The 22739-nt window shown below is 40.5% G+C and overlaps 1 protein-coding gene and 1 non-coding gene across 3 annotated transcripts in view; one reads left to right on the forward strand and one right to left on the reverse strand.

Annotated features, from left to right (window-relative positions):
* Positions 1–12115: 12115 nt before the first annotated feature.
* LOC113254881 (small nucleolar RNA SNORD58) lies at positions 12116–12181 on the reverse strand. The gene has a single exon (XR_003315999.1). It is a non-coding gene; the product is annotated as a small nucleolar RNA SNORD58 (small nucleolar RNA).
* A 7618-nt stretch (positions 12182–19799) lies between these two features.
* The window catches only part of DIPK1A (divergent protein kinase domain 1A), a 108720-nt gene continuing 105780 nt past the window's right edge, over positions 19800–22739 (forward strand). The window contains exon 1 of one of the 2 annotated variants that reach the window (XM_026497608.4): positions 19800–19933. In XM_026497608.4, coding sequence (XP_026353393.1) covers positions 19880–19933 — 54 coding nt within the window. In that variant the 5' untranslated portion in view covers positions 19800–19879. Of the gene's footprint in view, positions 19934–20197; positions 20905–22739 lie in introns of those variants that run through there. The other variant, XM_026497607.4, reaches the window with a different exon arrangement.

Below are 22739 nucleotides of genomic sequence, written 5' to 3' on the forward strand. Positions count from 1 at the left end.
TATTATAAAGTGACACTATTCAAGACAGTGTGATATTGGTGTAAAGATAGACAAATAAGTCAATTCAATAGAGACTTTGAGAAAAAGACCCACATATTATGGACAACTGATTTTCAACAAATGTACAAAGCAAATTCAATGAAACAAGGAGAGTCTTTTTAACAAATGGTGTTGGAACAATGGTATATCGAGATACAAAACAATAAACTGAAATCCATACCTCATACTACATGCAAAAAATTAACTCGAAATGTAAAAATCTAAAAATATAACAGTTCTGAAAAAACAGTGTAAAATGTTTATGATTTTAGGTTAGGTAGAGATTTCTCAGATATAATACCAAAAGCACAATCCATAAAAGAAAATTGATAAATTGGACTTCATCAAAATGAAAAACTTTTCCTCTTCAAAATATATTATTTAGGAAATGAAAAGGCAAGACACCAACTAGGAGAACCTCAACAAGAAGACAAACAATCCAACAAAAATGTGCAAAAGATTTGAATACTTCACCAAAGAAGATATATAAAGCAAATAAGCACATGAAAAGATGCCCAATATTATTAGTCATTAGGGAAATGCAAATTAAAACCACAATGAGATACCTCTCTGTAGCCACTATAATAAAAAAATAGACCATCTGAAGTATTGGCAATGATGTAAAACTGAAACTTCATACTCTGCCAACGGAAATATAAAAAATATCATAAGTTTGGAAGTCTTTTAAAAAGTTAAATATACACTGTTACATGATCCAGCCAAACTCCTAGGTATCTACCCAAGAGGAAAGTCAACATATGCTTATACAAATACTTGTACATGAGTGTTCATAGCGGATTTATTTGTAATAGTCAAAAATTGGAAGCAACCCAAATGTCTATTAATGGGTGAGTGGATAAACAAATTGTGATATAGCCATACAACAGTGTACTACTCAGAATAGAATACAATGAACTATTGATACGCATATCAGCATGAATGATCTCAAAATAACTCCGGTAAGTGAAAGTATTCAGGCCAAAATAAAATAAAATAAAATAAAATAAGTACATACTGTATTATTTAAACTCTAGACAATGCAGACCAATCTATGGTGACAGAGAATAGATTAGTGTGTACCTGGTTAGGGAGTATCTAAGGAGAGGTACAGGGGTACATGAAAACTCGTATAGGTAATGAATACATTCCCTATCTTGACTACGGTGGTTGCTTCACAAGTGTGTACATACATCAAAACTTATCAAATTATACCTTCAAATATATGCAGTTTACTGTATATCAATTATACTTCGTTAAAGTTATTTAAAAATTATAAAAGTGATAGTTTAGCAAGGACTGGAAGGAAGTGAGGAAGTTAGTCTTGTGGATAGCGAATGTGAGGTTTTTAAAAATTATCAACCAAATCTTTGCAATAGGCGTTTATTTTCTTTGCCCCAGCAACTTTCCCTTCTTCTGATAAAATAGCGCCTTCTTCATCAGGGTTAATTTTGGCTGGAAGTGACAGCAAATGCAAAATATTAGGAGCTAAAACAAGCTAGAGTTTTACTTTCTCTTTCCAAAAATTTGGACAGCTCAGGGCTGGTATGGCTCCATGATCACCAGGGACCCAGATTCCTTCTCCTTCTAATTTGTCACTACAGCTTCCATTTCATGATTCTGGCTACTCCAGGTCCAACCAAAACACTTCTAGTCCAAATAGCAGGAAGGAGGAACGGGGCATGCCCCTCTTGTTAAGGACTCTTTCCAGAAGTTGCACATACTCTTCTGCTTAGATCCCACTGGCTAGAACTTAATCACACACAGGTGGAGAGAACTAAGAAATCCTGTCTTCGTTCTGAGCTGCCATGTGCCCAGATAAAAGTCAGAGATAAAAGGAGAACAAGGATATTGAGAGACGTCTAGTTAGTCTTTGCCACATCTACTGCTTTTTTGGAAATTCCTCCTCTTCTATTATAAAGCATGTGGTTCTAGTGAGGGCTAGCAGTCATTTTAACATCTCATTGGTCACAGAGATGGGTGGACACATGATCTCGGCTGGGCCAGTGAGTGTGACAAATATGGGAGATGGGAACCTGGGAGTGCCTGGAACTTAGGGGACCATCCTCAGGAAAGCCAATAGGCAGAGGGCAGTAAAGACTGAAAGAAGAGTTCTTTTTTTTCTTTTTTCTTTTTTTAAAGATTTATTTATTTGACAGAGAGAGAGACAGCCAGAGAAAGAGAGAACACAAACAGGGGGAGTGGGAGAGGAAGAAGCAGGCTCCCAGTGGAGGAGCCTGATGTGGGGCTCGATCCCATAACACCAGGATCACACCCTGAGCCAAAGGCAGGCGCTTAATGACCGAGCCACCCAGACACCCCTGAAAGAAGAGTTCTGAAGATGTTCGAATCCCTGTTGCATTCACACTTGAGGCCCACTTGGCTACGCTGCTCACCCCTCATGTTACTGAGACAATATACCTTCTACAGCCTGTTAACCAAAGAGAACCCTAATGAACCTGTTTTAGTTCTTGAGCGGCCTTCTAAGGGGTCAGTTTCACTAAAGAATTAACACTACCTTTGAAGTAATTCACGTAAGAAGAAATATAAATGATTAGAAAACATATAAAAAGATGCACAATCTCACTTCTCATTAGGGAAATAATTACTAAAGCAAAAGGAGGATACTTTTTCATTTGCCTAGCAGACTGACAAAGTTTCAATAGTTCCTCAATATCTGAGCAAACAGATATTTTAATATACAATTGTGAGAGTATAAATTGGAACTACATTTGTGGAGAAAATTTTCCAATACCAACCACAATTTAAAATGCATGTATCCTTTGACCAGCAACTTCATTTTCAGGAAATGGCATGTGAGGAAACTATGCGTAAGGATATTCATTAAAGTGTTATTTCAATGAGTGAAAATTGGAGTCAAAGTAAAATATCTTTTTAAAGATTTTATTTATTTATTTATTTATTTATTTATTTATTTATTTGAGAGAGAGAGTGAGTATGTGCAGGGGTAGGGGCAGAGGGAAAGGAAGAGAGGGACTCTCCAGCTGACTCTACACTGAGCATTGAGCCCAACTGGGGCTCGATCTCATGACCCTGAGATCATGACCTGAGCCAAAATCAAGAGTTGGACTCTTAACCAACTGAGCCAACCACGCATCCCTAAAATATTTATTAATAAAAAAGTTTCACTGTGTTATGGTACATTCATATGATGGTACATTTTAAAATAATTTTATAACAAGGTCATTTATAATTATGGCCTTATAGTATATACATATATAGAAAACTATTATAAAGAATAGGATGAATTTAGGTGGTAGTTGTAGGTGATATACTATTAAATAAAAAGAGCAAATTACAGTATGCAAAATATAATCTCATCTATTTAAAAAATACACTTTTACAGAGCCTTTCAAAATTTAAGATTTCTTGTCTCTCTGACTAGGACCCTATTTGCATTTTTTAAAAAAATCACAATGAGACAAAAATCAAAGGATACTGAGCAAGAGTTGTAAAAGAGGTTTTGTTTTGATTGATTGCAGGTGAGGAGCGTGTGTATATGTCTGTCTGTGTGTGTGCACGTGTATGATGTTTTGTAATTTGACCAAACAATACCCTGATAACAGCTGCACTATCCTTGCCCATCTGCCTGAAGGTAAGCTTACTAAATGATCTGAATGGGACTGGGCTCCAGAGTGAGTTCTGCTCACTAGCCAATGAGGGTCAGCAACAAGAGGGATGTGCTCTCCCTCTGCCAAACTCCTGCCAAACCAAGCAAGCAAATGTTCCAAAACAGGAAGACGTTCTGAGGACTTCTCTTAAATTCCTCAGGGCAGAAATTACGACCCCATGGTGATGGTCAGTCTTGGCCTCTTACTTGAGACCCTGAGGGACTGACAGGTTTCTCCTCAGTCTTTTGTAGAAACATAACAACAAGCATTACTTTTTATACTAAGAAGTTTAAAGCAGGGTTTTTATGGGTGCTTCATAAATTCTCCTTTATTGCAAATATGAGTCCTATCTTCTTGGAAAGACCACACAAATCTCGGTGTACCTTGCTTAAGAATAAGAGACAACAGTTACAGACTGTTCGTCTTACCTAGTTTCCATGAAAAAAAAAAAAGAGAGAGAGAGAGAGAGAGAGAATCATCATATAACAGTGTTAGGGGCATCAAGATCCCCTCTAGCTCCCGCAGGGATTTTCTTAAGATTATACATAGATAAAGGTCTGGAAGGAGACATAAGAAAGCATCCATGGTTACCCAGGGCAATTGAGGATAGAGAGGATAAGGGTAGAAAGGTTTTCTGTGTCTTTCAAATATTTTACAAGTGCCTATACTTTTGTAACCAAAGCTATTTTAAAAAATTTCCTGATGTGAATTAATGCTGTATGCCTGTTACGTGTGTGTATTGAAATGGACCCAAAAATACAATCTGAGGAAAATCTTGGCCCTGCATTTTCTAGTCTACCTCCATGCAGAAGTTTGGTGGTTTTCTATTTTGGCATACTGGTTAGATGATTTCCTTTCATAAAGGGTATCAATTCTGTGTTGATTATGTTTAATTATACCATAGAACTTCTACACTTGAGATTCTTCTAAGAAAATATAACCTTAAATTACCTGGTGCTGAATTATTAACAAAAGTTTAGTTGTAAAAATCATGTTCAGGGAGAATGGCCTCATGGGCATGGACCCCTTCTCTAGACATTATACATTTTGTCAGATTTGGAGACAGATCCTTGGAGAGATTTCTTGTGGCACACTGTCTCAACACCCCTTCCCCTCATGACATGGGCCTTTTCTGATCTACATTTTATCATTTTGCCTGGAGTGTACACTGAGAGGTGTTTTAAGAAACAACCACAGGGGCGCCTGGGTGGCGCAGCGGTTAAGCGTCTGCCTTCGGCTCAGGGCGTGATCCCAGCGTTATGGGATCGAGCCCCACATCAGGCTCCTCTGCTGGGAGCCTGCTTCTTCCTCTCCCACTCCCCCTGCTTGTGTTCCCTCTCTCGCTGGCTGTCTCTATCTCTGTCAAATAAATAAATAAAATCTTTAAAAAAAAAAAAAACAACCACATTACCTCCATCATTGTACATACTGTACCATTGTTACTGAGAACATTGTCTAGAAATCACAACAATGTAGAAAAAACTGTGTTTCTTCCTGAGCATCTGGTCCTCTTTCATCTTATCCTATTTACACTGTGAATCTTGTGGTAGCTTTGTTTTCCCTTGGCCACTGGGAAACACTAAGCTAAATTTGTATGCTTCCCAGTGCCTATACAGAAGTTCGGTAGGAGAAGAAAGGGATAAAGAAAGGGGGAGTAATCAGAAGGGGGAATGAAGCATGAGAGACTATGGACTCTGAGAAACAAACTGAGGGCTTCAGAGGGGAGGGGGGTGGGGGAATGGGATAGGCTGGTGATGGGTAGTAAGGAGGGCACGTATTGCATGGTGCACTGGGTGTTTATACGCAACTAATGAATCATGGAACTTTACATCAAAAACCAGGGATGTACTGTATGGTGACTAACATAATATAATAAAAAATATTATTATAATAAAGAAAAGGAAGTTCATGGATGAATTTTAGTGGCTAGATATTATGTACTATATTACATATTACATGAATTTTAAACCCTGGGTATTATATTTTTCTACCATTTAACTTTCCCTTTGACCCCTTTCCTCATTTATGTTAGTATATTTTTGTTATATTGTATGTATCTCTATAAAGGATTCCAAAACTCCTCCCCCTTCTTTTCTTGAAAAAAGGGTAGTGAGGGATCCACTTTCCCTTTGGAGCATGTAATGTCCTAAACCTCTCATGATTCAAACTAGGATTCCAAGGTCTTCTACAAGGTTTCTGGTTATACCATATTAATGCCACTGTTGTCAACAGTAACATCAGACCCTGTTGTCATAACTCTAGAGTGACCAGGAGAGTCACAGACCCCTATGAAGTCAATATTGTCTAGATCAAACTATTGTGTTTTGGTTAAGACTTGGGCTCCAGACTCAGATAATTTATTCATTTATCTAAATATTTACTTATTACTAGTTTTACTATATCGCAGGCAGACAGTTAAGTTCTGTAGATACAACGGTAAACAAAAAATAGACATGGCCTATGCCCTCAAAGAGTTTATAATCTAGAAGTGAAAAAAGACACTTATCATATAATCCCACAAATGTCATTACAGGTCATGAACAGGTTTTGGGACCACGTGATGTAGGATCAGAACTTGGGAGTCAGGGAACACTTGTTTGAATTGATATCTGCGGGACAACTAAGAGTTTGGGAAGAGGACAAAGAGAGGCAAGAAGCATTTTGGGAAGTGAGAACAGAATGTGCAAAAGCCATGTGGCAGGGGAGAACAGTGCAATGGAGGAACTGAAAGAAGAACCCTGTGGCTAAATGCAAACATTTGTGGGACAGTGGTGTTAGCTGAGGCTATGGCAGTATGCAAGTCCAACCTACTAAACCACTGAACCATTTTAAATAATGACTAATGCATGAGCTATGATAAATGATCCAACTTTTCTAAGCCTGTTTTCTTGGCTGTAGAACACTGATCTTTAAGTGCCTGACGATGCTGAGCTACCTACCAAGCTACTGTTAAAGCTACAAGGGGATTTAAGCTAAACTTTCTCTAGGGGCCAGCGTACTGGAAATTTCCATTTACCCAAGAGAAAAGCCATCTATTTTTTAAAAATGCCCTTGGGGAGATTTTTTGTTTTTGTCTTTTAATCAAATTATGCACTGTGAAAGGACAGTCTCACATGTAGATAGTCTCGTGATGGACAGCCAAGACAGAACAGTGTGTGCCCTACCCCCTTCAGGTACCAAAGCTTTTACTTTACGGTTTTGTTCATGTCCACAGAAAACTTCTAATATGCAAGACACTTTCAACTACGTTATTTTTGTTTAATCCACACAAGAAGCCTATGACTTAAGTATCGTTTTTAATCTTTCAGAGATGAGAAAACTAGTGCCCAGAGAGATTAGGTAACTTACCTAAAAACATATAGCTAGCAAATTATAGAGCTGGAATTCGAACTCAGGTAGCTGATCCGAACCCACAAAACTATCACACAGCACAGGGACCTCAACAAGACTGGATGTGGTGCCTGTCAGTCCTTGTAGTGACAATGAGGAGGGAAAGGAAAAACTGGATCCACCAGTTCTCATTCCTGAACGGAATGTAAAAGAAATCTTTTCTTCTGAGGAAATGCCCTCAACTTCTGCTATCAACCCCCATGAGGTAAGTCATGATCAGAAAGTCAGTTATCTGTCAAAGGAGTTCCCCTGCCCCTTATCTGCAGGGTCTATGTAAGAACCGGTGGATACCAGGGGTAGTACCAAACCCTACACATACTAGTTTTTTTTTCCTATACACACCCACCTATGATAAAGTTTAATATATGAACTAGGCACAGTTAGATATTAACAATAATAAAATAGAACAATTTTAACAATATACTGTAATAAAGGTTATGTGTGTGTGGTCTCTCTCTCAACATATCTTATTGTACTGTACTCACCCTACTTCTTAGCATGTTGTGAGATGGCTAAACGTCCATGTGATGAGATGAAGTTGAGGTGAATGACGTAGGCACTGTGATGTACTGCTAGGCTACTGCTGACTTTCTGAGAATATGTCAGAAAAGGATTATCTGCTTCTGCACTGTGGTTGACCGTGGGTAACTGAAACTGTGGGAAGCAAAACCACAAATGAGGGGGGACTGGTCCCCCAGCTTAAAAGAAGGAAATGAAATAGATAAACCCTTCTGCCAATAAAGATAAAAGATTCTGTTTTCCCAGTTGGCCTTGACAGGGAGTGGGTTCTGCAAGACCTGTACTTTATAAAGAGGAGGGAAATGTCACCAGACTTTCCTATCTGTAGAACTTGGCTAGCATTCTGCAAAGAGGGAGAATATAACATGGTACCAGCTGTCAATGCTTCTGTTTTAATAAGAAAACTACCTTTGGAACAAAATCAGACCCACACTGGGATGGAATAGGATGTCTCAGACACAAGTTCTAACTTGGTGTAGGATTATTAAGAAGCAAGCTCTACAGTCCTGCTGAGTCAATGGACAGGATCTATTTTCAGTTCTCAACTTGTCCTGAGATGCTGTAAATCTCTTGCCGAGATTTGAATCAGTGCAGCATCTGTGAGAACCAATTAAGAATGCCACATCATCTAGGAAGAGAGCAACAGAGTGCTGTGAATTTTTATTTGGATGAAAGTGTCCGAAAGTGAAGAAAATTAGCCAGCTACCTAGTCACGCAGTCAAATCTTTTGTTAACAAAAGGACAAAAAAAGGACCTGCTTTGGTTGGCCCAATTCCAAATTCTCTGAGCAACTAGATTTTCTTTTTCCTACTTCTCCTGACAGTACCAAGCTGGATACCGTTTGGCTGGAGAATCAAGTTTTCCTTATCGACTTCTTCGTCTAGGTGCTTGGCTCTGTCATCAGACCTCTTGCAGAGGCTGTGCCCTTACCTCCTGATCACCTGGTGCTCACTGGGTTCCTAACTATCTGCCTGGCTTTTCGGCATTCCTGGTCTCTTAAAGCATTCTTTTGGGATTTCTGGTCAATTTGGTGTTCTTGCCTGATTTCTGGCACACTCTGAATTCTGCCTGTCTTTGGTTCTTGTGTACTGATTTTTCCTATCCTTTGGTTTCTGTGTACTTCTTGACTTGTGTTTTTCCATGCCTGCTATCTCACTGCCTAGCAGATATCCACCTCCAACTTCCCTTACCTGTTTGATTTTTTTTTTAACCCATTTTTGCCAAGCACCACCATTGCTCACAATTCCAGAACTGACATTTTTAGAGCTTTAGGTGGAGCAATCAAGAGGAAATACCCTTTTGGAGAAAGGAAATGCAGGAGTGGAGCGAAGGGTTACTAAGCCTCGGAAAGTGAAGAAATCTCAGGAATCTCAGGAAGGCAATAATAGGGAATATAAAGTTAAAAAGATCTGGATTCAAAAGAAAGATATTTATTGTTGTTAATACAGGCAATAAAATAATAATCATCTAAGAAGAATTTAAAACAAAAACCCTGAGAGATCATAGATTCTTAATAATATTCTTGTTTTATATCAAGAAAATTTTGTTCCTTTGAACTAAATGCTTTTAGCTTATTACCAAATTTTGAATATGTGAATTTAGATATTTTTAATGGGTAAATATCTTAACATTCATAAACTTACAATATATATATTATATATATACTTACATATACTTACAATAATATATTTTTAGGATATCAAATTTGAAACTAGTGTTTAATTTCAATCTAATTGAATGGTGCTATTTTCATAGGGATATACAGGCTCCTTTTGAAAAGTTTAATTTTAGGGTGCCTGGGTGGCTCAGTTGGTTAGGTGTCTGCCTTTAGCTTAGGTCATGATCCCAGGGTCCTGGGATCGAGTCCCACATCGGGCTCCCTACTTGGTGGGGAGTATTCTTCTCCCTCTACCTCTCCCCTCTGCTTATGCACTCTGTCTCTCAAATAAATAAACAAAATCTTTGAAGAAAAGTTTAATTTTAGGTTGTAAGAATTTAAAAAAATTAATTTTCAAGGTACACATATAGCAAGCCATTTCATATCATCAATATAATTTTCTTATAAATAAAGGGGCAGGGGTGCCTGGGTGGCTCAGTCTAAGGCATCTGCCTTTGACTCAGGTCATGATCCCAGAGTCCCGGCATCAAGTCCTGTGTCAGACTCCCTGCTCAGTGGAGTCTACTTCTCCTTCTGTCCCTCACCCCACTCTCATGCTCTCTCTCACTCTCTCTCTCAAATAAATAAATAAAGTCTTAAAAAAAAATAAAGGGGTAACTCACTCTTCTTGTCCCATCAAAAATTATAAATTAATTGTGACTCTAGAATTTTACAGTTGGAATTTTCCTTGGAATCAGAAAAACAAATTCAATCATTTCTGTATTTTCCAAAATAGTATAACCTTTGTTTTATTTTATAGGGAACCAAGCAAAGCAGCAGAAATATGTAGGCAGTCAGATATCCTGTGGTACAATTCTGGCTGTGTGCCTTTATAAAAGCATGACCTTGGGCAAATTACCCAACATCTCTTTACCTGAGAAAGATTTTTAACTGATTCCAGCCCCCCCAGTCTATGACCTAGGGTCAAGTCATCCTTGTACTGGGTTCACCTTGATAATATCCTAGACTTTAACTCTCTTCATGTGTCCCTACTATTATAATTAAACCTTTGCCTTGGTTTCTGTTCTACAATTTATCTTCCAGTTGCCTGCCCAGCACAGTTATCACCTCTAGGTTTGGAGCCCTGACCTTGACACAGGTCATTGTTATAAAACCTGACAATATTTGGACAGACCTTCTAGTTACCACCTCCAGTCTGCTGGTCTGAATCCCAGAGAACTATCTCCCTCTGAGCCTTTTGATTTTATGTCAACTTGACTGTGGGTTCAACTGCTGCCTTGGGCCACCCACTGACAACTTCTTTTATGAACTATGGCGTGATACATTGAAATATTTTGAATACCTGTTAACATGTCAGTATCCCCAAGCTGCAATATTCAAGACTGGTTCTCTTCCCTTCTCTGGTATCAGTGGGCCATACGTGGCCTACTCCCAAGATGCCAGATATTTGATTCTATATGGTATGATCCTATGGCATCAAGAAATTGTTAAATTGTGTTCATTATAATCTGTTTAATAAAATAGGGACATAGGTGACATAGTTCAAAAAGATCTCCGTTAGTGTAACAATGGTCAAAATTTTTACAAGAGTTGGTACTAGTACTAGTTGGTACTAAGGGACTAGTTTTGTTTACTAAGAAAATTAATTAATGGGGGTACCTGTGTGGCTCAGTTGATTAAGTGGGCAACTCTTGATTTTAGCTCAGGTCATGATCTCAAGGTGTGGAATCGAGCCCCACTTCAGGCTCTGTGCTCAACAGGGAGGCTGTTTGAGATTCTCTTTATCCCTCTCCCTCTCCCTTTCCTTCTGCCCTTCCCCTACTAGGACGAATAAATAAATCTTAAAGAAAAAGAAAATAAATTTGTGTGGAAAAGCTCATTCCCCTAAAACTCAAAAATGAATTTTTACCGAAAGTTTGTGGGGAAGATTTGTTGAAGATGTTGGTATTCCATGAATTTGTTCAATAACAAATTTCACAGGAATGGGTGTAAATTTGTCTATTTACCCAGTCATGCTTTTGAAGTGAAAAACTCCTTTCATTGTTTTTTTGCTTTAAAAAAAAGTGATTGCACATGGTTTTCCAGCATGACATTTTAGGCATCTATGTGTGTGTAGTACTTAGCCTGTGTGAGGTATTATGCTAAAAACTTTATAACACACAGCCTAATTTAATTGTCACACAGGTTTACTGACCTACTACTAAAGATGAAATTGAGGCATGGAGATTTTAAGTAACTTGCCCAAGGAGGTCACACAGCGAGAAAGTGGTGGAACCAGATAAACAGAATCTATCTGCCTCCAGATAGCTCCTAATCACTACATGGAAACAACAAACACTGAAGAAAACGAGGGGGGAAAAATACCTTGGGAAAAGATAAGGAATATACTCCACAAGAAGTCTGAACCTTTATTACATCTTCTGAATTGGTTGGTTTTGACTGGATTTTACTGTGGGTAATCAGCAAGGAAACATCTGGGTCTCCTAAGATCTCTGATGTCATCTGAGAGAATTGGATGTTTCCTGGATTTGGATGGTTATTCCTGTGCTCAAGAGAACTGGGAAATATTTAGGGCTGGTCTTCAGAAGGAAGACAACACTACAAATCACCCTAATAATCAGGGCTCTGGCCGTGGGCTACCAGGTCACCTTTTGCTGCAGTAAGACTCTATGCAATTTTCCCCTTCTGTAGAGAGCCTAGCTTGTTCTTATACACAAAATAGGGAAACCAGATCGTGGAATGCTATTTAAATGTTGTGACATTGACAGTTAATCTATAGGAGACCCTGAGACTATTGCCAGAGGCTGAAAATATTCTGTCTCAGGGCAAGTTGATATCCTCCTGAAGACCACAACCCACCATGACAAAGTAAGCCCTTCAATAACTTCCATGTGACAAGTTTTTTTTTTTTCTTCCAGCAGCTGCTCAGAGAATAGTTGTTTTCATGATTAATCCAAAGGTGTTCTAAGAAATGCCATCATCGCGGGCATGTGACAAGTTTTATATGATAATTTCTGACATGCTTGCTATAGTCATCATGAATTCTCAATAGAAGTCTTTTAGTGCCATGTTTTCATTGGAGAAATGTCAATTTCCAGAATTATAGTGTTATGCCTCAAGTCAGACAAAAACCCAGCACCAAATTATTATGGGCTGTTCCTTTTCTTGAGGAACTATTCCAAAAAAACCCACGATATTTCTTCAGGGAATGTACCAATAAGAATAAGAAACAGAATATAGATTGTCATTCATGATTCTGTTTCAGATTTTGAATGTTGCTTTTAAGTTAAAAACATCTTTAAAACCTATTGTGTTTTTGTATTTTCTGTCCTCCTGGCAGCCTCATGTATTCATTCATCCTTTCAGCAAATGTTTGTGCTGTGTCAGGTATTAAGGGCATAATAATGAATTAGAATTTGCTGTCAAATTCTAATCATTCCTTTAAATTAAATTAAATTAAATATTAAAAAACAAGACACACAAAATGCCTGCCCTACTTCCTATGAAATTTCTTGTGTTCTATACTCCTAACATCATTTTATAATATTTTGGACACAATAGATTCATAATATTTAGTGGTGATATCAGTGGACAATTAGAGAATCATTGTATTTTTTTAAAATCAATATTCAATTTGCATTTTCACAGAAGATAAATGAGTACCTTATCTTTCATTTTAGTTTTTTTTTCCTTCCTTCTTTCCTTCCTTCCATGCATCCTTCCTTCCTTCCTCCCTCCCTATTAAATTTTTTATTTTAATGCCCAGTCTCTCATTTTAGTCTAATGTTCTCATGACTAAATCACAACAGACTTCATTTTTCCTGGGGTACAAACTCAGTCACCACCTTGCCTTACCATTCTAGTAGATGATGGTGACTGAATTTGCACCCCAGGAAACAGTGTAAATAAATAATTTGTCTATTCTGTTCTCTGGGGAATTTCACGTAAAACAGGGGTTCTTTTTTAATTGAATCACTGATTCAGAGCCTAATCTCCTCCCTTCTATTCTCTCCACTAGTCCCTTTTCCTGCTTCCCATTTTGAAGCTTCAAAGAAACTCCTGATTGTGTCTACCTTCCCAAATCCTTCACAAGGAGGTTAACTCAGAGGTCACAAATTCAGATGCCTATAGGGAGTAGCCTGGAAAGAGAAATAAGTGCTGCGGGCTGAGGCAGAAATATTAGGGAGTGAGGGGGACTGTCATAAACTGTAGAGCACAGGCCCAGAAAAGAGGAGGATGCTGTTCTCAGCGCCAACTCATTGTTGCTGAGTGAATGAAACGCGGAGTCAGCTGATCATCCAATTTTCACAAGAGTCAGAAATCTGGATCTTGGGGCGCCTGGGTGGTGCAGTCGTTAAGCGTCTGCCTTCGGCTCAGGGCGTGATCCCGGCGTTCTGGGATCAAGCCCCACATTGGGCTCCTCCGCTGGGAGCCTGCTTCTTCCTCTCCCACTCCCCCTGCTTGTGTTCCCTCTCTCACTGGCTGTCTCTCTCTCTCAAATAAATAATAAAATAAAATCTTTAAAAAAAAATCTGGATCTTTATGAAAACTGTCTCAATCTGTAATAGTTGAACAACTCAAACAAAACATGCCTGCCCAGGACTGCCATTTGCAAACTTGGCTCTTATTGGTATTGAATCCAAAAAACTAAAAGCACCATAGGTTTTTGAAATGTCCTTGAAGAATGTGAGTTGAATTTGTGACCCAACCCCACACTCAAGGGAAAAGGAAAAGGAAGAGTTCTTATCAGGTCTGTGATTTGATATTGGTCTAATTAGTACATTTTCATTAATCTAATCAGTGCATTGCCATTCTACAGTTTTTAAAAATGTAACAGAGCAATCCATCTTTTATATAAGATGAGGGGGGATGAAATATATATTCAACTTAAAATACATATTCAATTTGTTTTTATTTATATAAAGGAACACTGGCACTGGAAGAATACATTAAAAATTAATGAGTGATTATCTTTGTAGGGTAGGGATAAGGTAGAAAGGCATGAGTGTGGGAAGAAGACTTCTCAACCTACACTTTTTATTTAGTTTTTCTTTTTGAAATGGATGAGAGTATTATATATTCAAAAATCAAATTTTTAAAATGAAAGTAAATGGCATTAACATGCCAAATTATTTTTTACTGCAGGGAAGTATGACAGGTTGAAAAACAAATTAGAATGCATAAAAATATATAACAGAGAAAATTCTATACGGGAAATGGAATTATAAAAGTTAAAGAAAAAGAAAAAGGAATAACATTTCAATTAGGAAAGCTAAAGAAATAATTTTTTAATTTGCTCTTTAAATGGTATCAAACTGCTGTGGTATTTGTAGTCCACTAACATACTTAAGACTTGCGTGGCTCTTATTTTTAAATGCCAATTTTACAATGTAATCTTGAAACTGCTTCCTTTACAATTGTTTTATTTTATGATAAAGATTTTGGACACCGATATAAAAATAAGAAGGGGACAGATGTATTTTTCAAAGTTCTTTTGAGAGTATATAAACAAAGAAATTCAAAGATTACTGATCTTGCTTTTCCTATACAGTTGACCCTTGAATTACATGGGGGTTAGGGGTGCCAACACCGCCACCATCCAGTCGAAAATCTGTGCATAACTTTTGATTCTCCAAAAACTTAATAGCCTACTATTGACTGGAAGCCTTACTAATAATATAAATAGTCAATTAACACATATTTTGTATATGTATTATATGCTATATTCTTACAATAAGCTAGAGAAAAGAAACTTATTAAGAAAATCATAAGGAAGAGAAAATACATTTAAAGTACTGTACTGTAAAAATCTGCAAAGTTCAAAACCATGTTGTTCAAGGGTCACTTGTACTTGAACTACTGGACTCGCTCCTTTGTCCATAGAAGGCCAAAGTTATGCTACATGATGACAAATTAGCACCTCTGGACAGTATCATATGGATTAGTTTTTGATTAGCTAGCTTTTACTTAGAAAAACAGAGAACCTTTAAGTTCCATAAGAATGACTGCTAGGTAAACAGGTAAATTTAGATGTTTGTAGGGCAGGTCCAACATACAAGATCAAGAATTTGCAGGGCTAATGTAACGAGAGTGTGAAGGAGGGTAAAATCAAGAGGTAGAAAGTTTCCTACTCAAATTTGCCATAAGCCGACCTGCTTGGGTTCATCTTGGAACACATAAGGGGGATTTAAAACCAAAAGTACAAGTCCAGTATATGAGGGCTTATCAAACCCACCTACAATGAGGCTCCCAGTGTGGACCCTGGGAGGTTGCCCTAGCCCCGCTTTTCTCTCTGAGGCTCCTGGAACATGTGATGACAAGGAAAACAACCCAAGTTTGAAATGAAAATGATCTAAACTAATTTTCCCCTTCCAAATAAGAAAATATTAACTACATTTAAGCTTTGTTGACTCCAAATAAGAGCTGAGTAATCATTTCTTCTCATTTGGTTGAACTTTTGTCCTTGTTATTCCTGTTGATTATATCCCTTACCAGGAAAAATTCCAGACTCCCAAGTCACCCTTCATCTTCTACCCACTGGCCCACCTCAAGGCACCTCACATCCCTATTTTGAATCCTTTTCTGATCACACCCCAATTTCTGAGATGATTCCACTGTGTCTTCTGGAATTCATGGTCCATCACCAGCAAAATTCTCTGTATTCTTAATTTCTTCTCTGAATATTTCCTTCACCTTGTTCTAAAGCAAGCCTGGCTCACCCCCTGTAGATGCAATTGTCCCTGCAGCCTTTCCAGAGACCTCATACCACTGGACTTGGAGGTGGGGTAGGAATCCTCCTTGCCGTTCATTGCTTCTTTCAGGCTGCTCTTCCTCTCCCCTTTCTAATTTCTCCGCCTGCCCAGTACCGGCTTTGTTTTGTTTTGTTAACTCATGTCCTCTGATGTTGTCACCCTCCTCATTGTGGAAGTCATGTACTTACTCGTACACCACTCCGCCTGATTTTTCAAGGACTTTATATTTTGGCTACTGGCATCCTCTCTAGCACCTTTCCTAATTCTAAGTCTTGTTTTCAATATATACATAGATAACCCTTATGACACTCTCCTTGAATCTCTTCCAGTGACACTGTATTCCACACACCTTAGGCACTCACTGCCCTTGTTGCATTCCACTCTAGACTACATCACTTCTCCATAGTCTTGTTTTCCTGCATCCCACTCTAATTACCATATTGCTGTGGTCACTCTGCAGAAGTAGGATGGACTCCTTCACCTCAGATTTGGTTTGGATGTCGAGACTGATGATGCCACACGTGTACCAAGAGAGTATGAAAAGTTTTATGGGGCACCTGGCTGGCTCAGTCGGTGGAGTGTATGGCTCTTGGTTTCAGGGTTGTGAGTTTGAGCCCCATGTTGGGTATAGAGATTACTTAAAAATTAAATCTTAAAAAAAAAGTTTTATTACTCACAAAAAGCAGCTTTCTGTGGAGAGCAGGGCAGGCTCCTAAACTGGTACAAATATGGTGTAAAGGAACAAAGACAGGAGACTGGCTTAGAGTTTTATGGTGACTGAGGGGTAGGGCCAGGGTGAAGGGTCCCTCAGATGGGCTGGGTCTTGCATGGTTTGTACTTTCCACAGCACCAAAGGAGTCATCTTATCAGTTTTCCTAGATGTGGGGCACAGGGAAGAGGAGAGGTGGGCCTTGAAAGCTGTCAATGAATATTTTAAAAATGGAATCAGACTCTTTATTATACATCTATCTTTCCAGTTCAGTCCTTTATTCTCTGACTCCTCCAGTCCCTCAAAAACTTGCAATTCATTGAACCTACCACGTTTTCTCTGTCCTTGATCTCTCCATACTCATTCTTCCTTCATCCTAAACTCCATGGAGAATCATAATCACTCCCTTACTTAAATTCTCAACTTCCTTGCTCTTCTTCTCTTTGTAAAACCTGATTAGAAAGAATTCTAAGCCTATTCTGAGCCTGCATCCTAATAGCCAATTACTACTGGACAAAAAGGCACAATCACTCTGACTTATCTCACTTAAATTCATGACCGTGAACTCAAGTGGGTCCTTTATGGCACTCAGTAAGCATATGATTTTTCCCTAGTCCATTCATCTTCCCATTCTCCTAGATAAGTACTTCACACCTCTTCTCTCCTCAAAGCTCTGTTACTCCTCTGCACCTCTCTATTGATGACCTTACTTCCTTTGTCTCTGAGAAAACTGAAATGATCAGAAGAGGACTTCTGCAGATTTCTACCACCCCTCCTACCCACCTGCTTGCCTCTTCCCATAGAAGAGCCTGTGCTCCTGTCTACAGAAGATCCTTTCACTTGTGTGCTAGATTCCAAACTCTTTCCCACTCAATGACACTGCTTCAGCAATTCTCTCTTCTTGATCCTACATTAATTTTTCATCTGCCAGATCTTTTCCAGATCATTCTCATCAAAAACAAGTATTTCTCCCAATTTGTCAATCTGCTGTTGACTCCACTTCCACCACCAGTTACTGCTCATTTTTGGACTCCCCTTTGTAAAGAACTTCTCAAAAGAATTGTGTGTATTAGACATCCTAATTCCCTCCTCTCATTTTTTCTTAAACCCACATGGACCAAATTTTCTCCCATTGCTCCACTGAAGTGTTACCAATAGCCTCCATGGTACTAAATCCAAAGATTAGTTCTCAGTCCTTACTCACATATAACCATTCACTCCTCGGCTATCTTCACTCGGCTTCCAGGCACCTCTCTCTTGGTTTTCCTCCTTCATTGGCTGCTCCTTCTCAGTCTCCTTTGCTAGCTTCATCCTTGGTTCTCTCCTATTTACATTCACTCCTTTGGTGATCTTGTCCAGTCTCGTGGCTGTAAATATCATCTAAATGTTAGTATCTCCCAAATATCTCTAGCTTGAGACACTATCTTTAACCCCAGACTCAAATACACAACTACCAACTCAAGATCTTCGCTTGGATTTCTCCTGATAGATCTCAAATGTCCGACTTCCAAATTGAACCCTCGATCCTTCTCTTCAAACCTACACTACCTGTAGTTCCCCTCACCTCCATTGATTTTTCTTTTTTTATATCCCCTATCAGCTTTATTACCCTATTTGATTTCATTTGCTACATTTATTATTTATTGCCTGTTACCCCCACCCCGAAAATGTAATATTCATGTGGGTTGAGATTTCTGTTTTGTTCAGGTTTATAACCCAACCAACTAGACCTATGTCTGGGTGTTCGATTAGTATTTATTGGATTAATGAATGAATGAACGAAACACGTAGCATCCATTCTTAGCTAACTCAAGAAATTACTGTTCTTTTAACCCAAACTGAAAATCAGTGAAAAATGGATTTATCTGCAAGCAATCACAAACACCCTGGTTTAAAATCTGTGTCTGTATCTGGGTTGGGGCGAGGGGCAGATGTGAAGATTTTTTTTTTCTTCAGAAATGCAAAGCACCAGAACGAGGTTTAGGTAAAAACCACAGCGACTGAGTACAGGTTTTCTTCTGAAGAAAACACTGCTCAGAGCAATGAGTTTCAACTGGCTACCTAAACTGTTGGCATCACGTGAAAAGGTGGTATGTGGGGTAAAAAGAAGCAAAAACGCATCTTCCTTCATTACGCGTCTCTCGGATCAACAGCTGTTCTCCCACTAGGGTGGCTCTTTTTTCCCTTATTTGGACTTCACTGTCAAAAGAAAGACACCACACCCTTCGTTTTGTAGCCCTCACTGAGTAGCTATGCCACGTCCCAGGTCTCCTGTCTTCAGGGCTGCATTTAATTCGGTACTATTTCCTTTTTTTCTTTTGACTCAGGGTTCCTGGGTGGGGCCACGAAAACTCTGAAGATGTCTGAAAACAATACAAACTTGCAGTCTGAATGTTTTAAAAGTACATTTTTTAAAAAGTTGAAGGCCGTTAAGAGGCGAAATGGCTTTGGGGGGCACTCTCAGTTCAGCGGAGAGGAGACCTGTCCGCGTTCGCTCGGCCACAAGCGCAGAGCCCAGTCCTCAGGGGCTGCGCGCGTAGGCCTTTCGGGCTGCGGCAGACGCCCCCTGCCCCGGCCGCACCCGCCGCCGCGCGCGGAGAACGAGCCCGTCTCCACGCAAGGAACCCCAAGCTTCCCTTAAATTTCCATGCAGCCCGCCCAGACACGTCCCGACTGAAGGAGCACAGTCCAAAGGGAACATCAGTCCCAACTGGAGGGGTAGCGGGGTTGGCGGGAGGCGCGGCGGGTGCAGCGCTGGGAGTCGGGAGCCGACGGCCAGGTCCGCGAGGTCCGAAGGGCCGGCGCTCAGGGCCGCGCGGCACACACCCTGCTTGACCCGCCCCTCCCCGTGTGGAGCCGGCGACACCCGGCCTGCCGCGGCGCCCTCTGCCTCCTCCGCACGCCTCCCCTTTAAGCGCGAGGCGCAGTTGGATTTGTGTCGGCCGAGGCAAGGCGCGACTCCCCTTTATGGCGGAGTCGGCAGCTGCGGCTCTGACAGCCGCCGCGGCCGGGCGAGCGGAGCAGGAGGCCGAGGCTCGGGAAGCCGGCCGCCGTCACCGCAGCGGGGCCGGGGAGGGGAGCGCGGCGGGCGCCGCGGCGGGGGCGGAGGAGTGGGCGGGCCCGGGCGGGCTGGGGGCGGGGAGGAGGGGGAAGGCGGGGAGCCGGGTCGCCAGCGCTCGGGTCCGCCTCTGACTGCGGCGCGGCGGGGCGATGTGTGATTACCATGGCGAGGAGTCTCTGTCCGGGGGCCTGGCTAAGGAAACCCTATTACCTCCAGGTAGGCCGGCGACGAGCCCGCCGGGCGCCCTCCCTTGCCGCGCGGGACTCTCCCGCCTCCCCCTTCCCTCCCTGGGTCGGCGCCCTCCCGAAACCCGCTGCCCCCTGCCGTCCGGCACCTGGCGGCGCGCCCTCCCCTGCCGCCCCGGCGCCGCAGACCCCACGGCGGCGCTGCCCGCGCCCACCACGGCTGCCCCGGCGCCTCTCGCGCCCTGGCCGCCGGGCTGCGGGGCCCGGGTCTCTCCGCCCGGGCTCGCGGTGGCGCCCCTAGCATCCCGAGAGCCCCAAGACGTGACCTGGGTGCGATCCCACGCCCCTAGTAGTTGAGGCTCGGCAGCCTGGGCTCGGGACCTGCGCCGGCTGCTCCCTGCTCTGGCGCTCTCCTCCTCCTCCCCTGTGGGCCCCGCAGGTTGGCTTTTCACGACTCTGTGTGTTCGGTCGGTGGTAGGAAAGGTGGTGTGTCATTCCACCATATTTTAGAAAATTATGGCAATTTGTCACATCAGTGTTACCCCAAATCCCCGAGAAGCGACGTGTGCCTAGTGCTGAGCCCTTGTTTCGCTCTTTCCATCACACTCGTGATTTAAATAGGACGTAGGACTCAAAAAGCCCGAGAGGCGGATGGGTGTTTGCTTTCTAAAAGGAAAGGGGACCGTGTCTGGTGCCGATCTCAAATACCCCAGCAATGCAAACGTAATTCTCAGTCATGTCATGTGTACCGTTCGCGTGTTAATCTTTCATGATTTCCCGTTCCGCCCTCTGTGCCGCTGCCAGTCTGTGTCTTCGAACCCTACTACTGCCTTCATGTACTGTTGGTCACCAGGGGGACCTAGTAGACACCGTGAGTAGCTGAGCGCAAATCCATCACCCCAGTGGAAAAACAACTACAAATCAATGCCTCGCGTGGGTCAGCAGTGCTGTCTGCCGTCAGAGGACAGTACTCCTTGTACCGCTTACATTAAAAGGCTGAAGGTATTGATACGGTATTTGGGGATGGGAATTCATGCTCAACTAGCGCTTTTATAAATTATTTTAAAAGTTGAGAAGAAGCCATCATGGAGCAAATAAATCTTTCATTCTTGTTTGGAAATTGGATATGTAAATGGTTACCCTGCAGTGAACGACGTACTGCAGATTGGAAGCATTTTTTGACAACCCATGATATAAAGAGTATAGGCGTAAAGTTGAACACCCTGAGTCCTTGCAGCGGCTCCAATTGTTACTCAATTGTGCTTGAGTAACAGTAGAGTAACTCTTTGTAACCCTTTACGTGAACAACAAAAAATCTTTCCAGACTCTTTCCCCAAAATAAGTTTGTTGGGATATTTAAAATGTGTTTTGCTAAAACGAGGTATTTTAATTTTTTAGATTTTGTGGCAGACTTTATTTTAGACTTTGATTAGTTTGTCTCTAAATGTTCTCCGTAAATGCGGCCGTGACATGTTTTGGCACCATAGCTCAAGAGCTTTCAGATTGGCTGAATTAAGATTAGTTTTACAAATAGTTATGCTTCCATTAATGGCAAACATTTGGCAGTTCTGCCTTTCTGAATGTGCACATCATTATCTATTACTAAATTAAGGTAGACTTGGGTTTTAACCATTTCAAAAGGATTTGGGAGCATAGTGATATTTTAGTAGGCTACTTCTATATAAAATAATGATTAAATAGAAACATTATTAATCCTAGTATTATATTTGAGATAAATAAACTTAAAACTTGGGAACCCAGGGGACTGGTGTCTTAATGTCTTGGTATTAGTATTTATTCTCTTTATGAATTTTCTTGTTAGTTGTCCCTCGCTATACTATTTCAATTTAACCAGTTAAAAAAAAACAACATTACTGAAGTGTCACCTTTTTCTATTCCCTATTGTCTAAATGCCTCACCTTTTGCTTTTTAGATTCCTCTACTACTAGGTTCTTCAACCTTGAAATCGTTTTGGGCAAAGTCAAAATATTTCCATCTGACACTGTTATACAGCTACTCAAGTTTCTCAGCCACTGAAGACTGAATTAATATATACAGTACTCCCTTTCCTCTTTTATTGTTTTATTTTTCCTGAGACTAAAATCATATTCTTTTAGGAACAGCATGAGGCCTGAGAACAGAGCTGAGCTTTGTTCGTTTGTGCCTTTGTCTCATCATGACCTTGAAAAAGTTTCCTAACTTTTTAGTTCCATAGTTTCCGTATCATAAAGTGGAGATTATAGGTATTAACTGAGTACATCACATGAGTATAGTGAGGACAAGCTAGATGAAGTAAATCTGTTTCGTGACATTTTTACTGCACTTTAAATAGAAAAGTATGTGAATGTAAATGGTGAGTACATATAGGTAAATATGTTGAATTCCTTCATCCAAAGATTTCTGGCTTTCTCCCCCCCATTTTATTTATTGAGCATTTATTGATATTGACTCAGGTGCGCAATGACTTATATCGACTAAGTCATTTACTTAATATTTGTTGGAGGCCTGTCACATGCCAGAAACTTTGTGAGGTGGTAGCAATTCTACTGGAGCTATGCAGACACCTTTTGATCCTCATGGATCTTAAAGTCTAGTTAGAGAGACAAACATTAAATAATCTCAAAAATGTATAATGACAACAGTAAGTGCTCTGAAGGAAAAGGGAAGAAGCAAAAGACTACCTGAGAGGAAGAGAACAGTTTCTTGCTCTTTAAAACTATTTTACTATGGAAATTTTTATACATACATAAGGCAGAAAAGAATAATGAACTCTCACCTACCTATCACCTGCCCTCAACAATTACTAGTAGTTTGTTCCATTTCTCCCCCCATTGTCC

Source organism: Ursus arctos, unplaced genomic scaffold, assembly GCF_023065955.2.
Source record: "Ursus arctos isolate Adak ecotype North America unplaced genomic scaffold, UrsArc2.0 scaffold_12, whole genome shotgun sequence".
NCBI lineage: Eukaryota > Metazoa > Chordata > Mammalia > Carnivora > Ursidae > Ursus > Ursus arctos.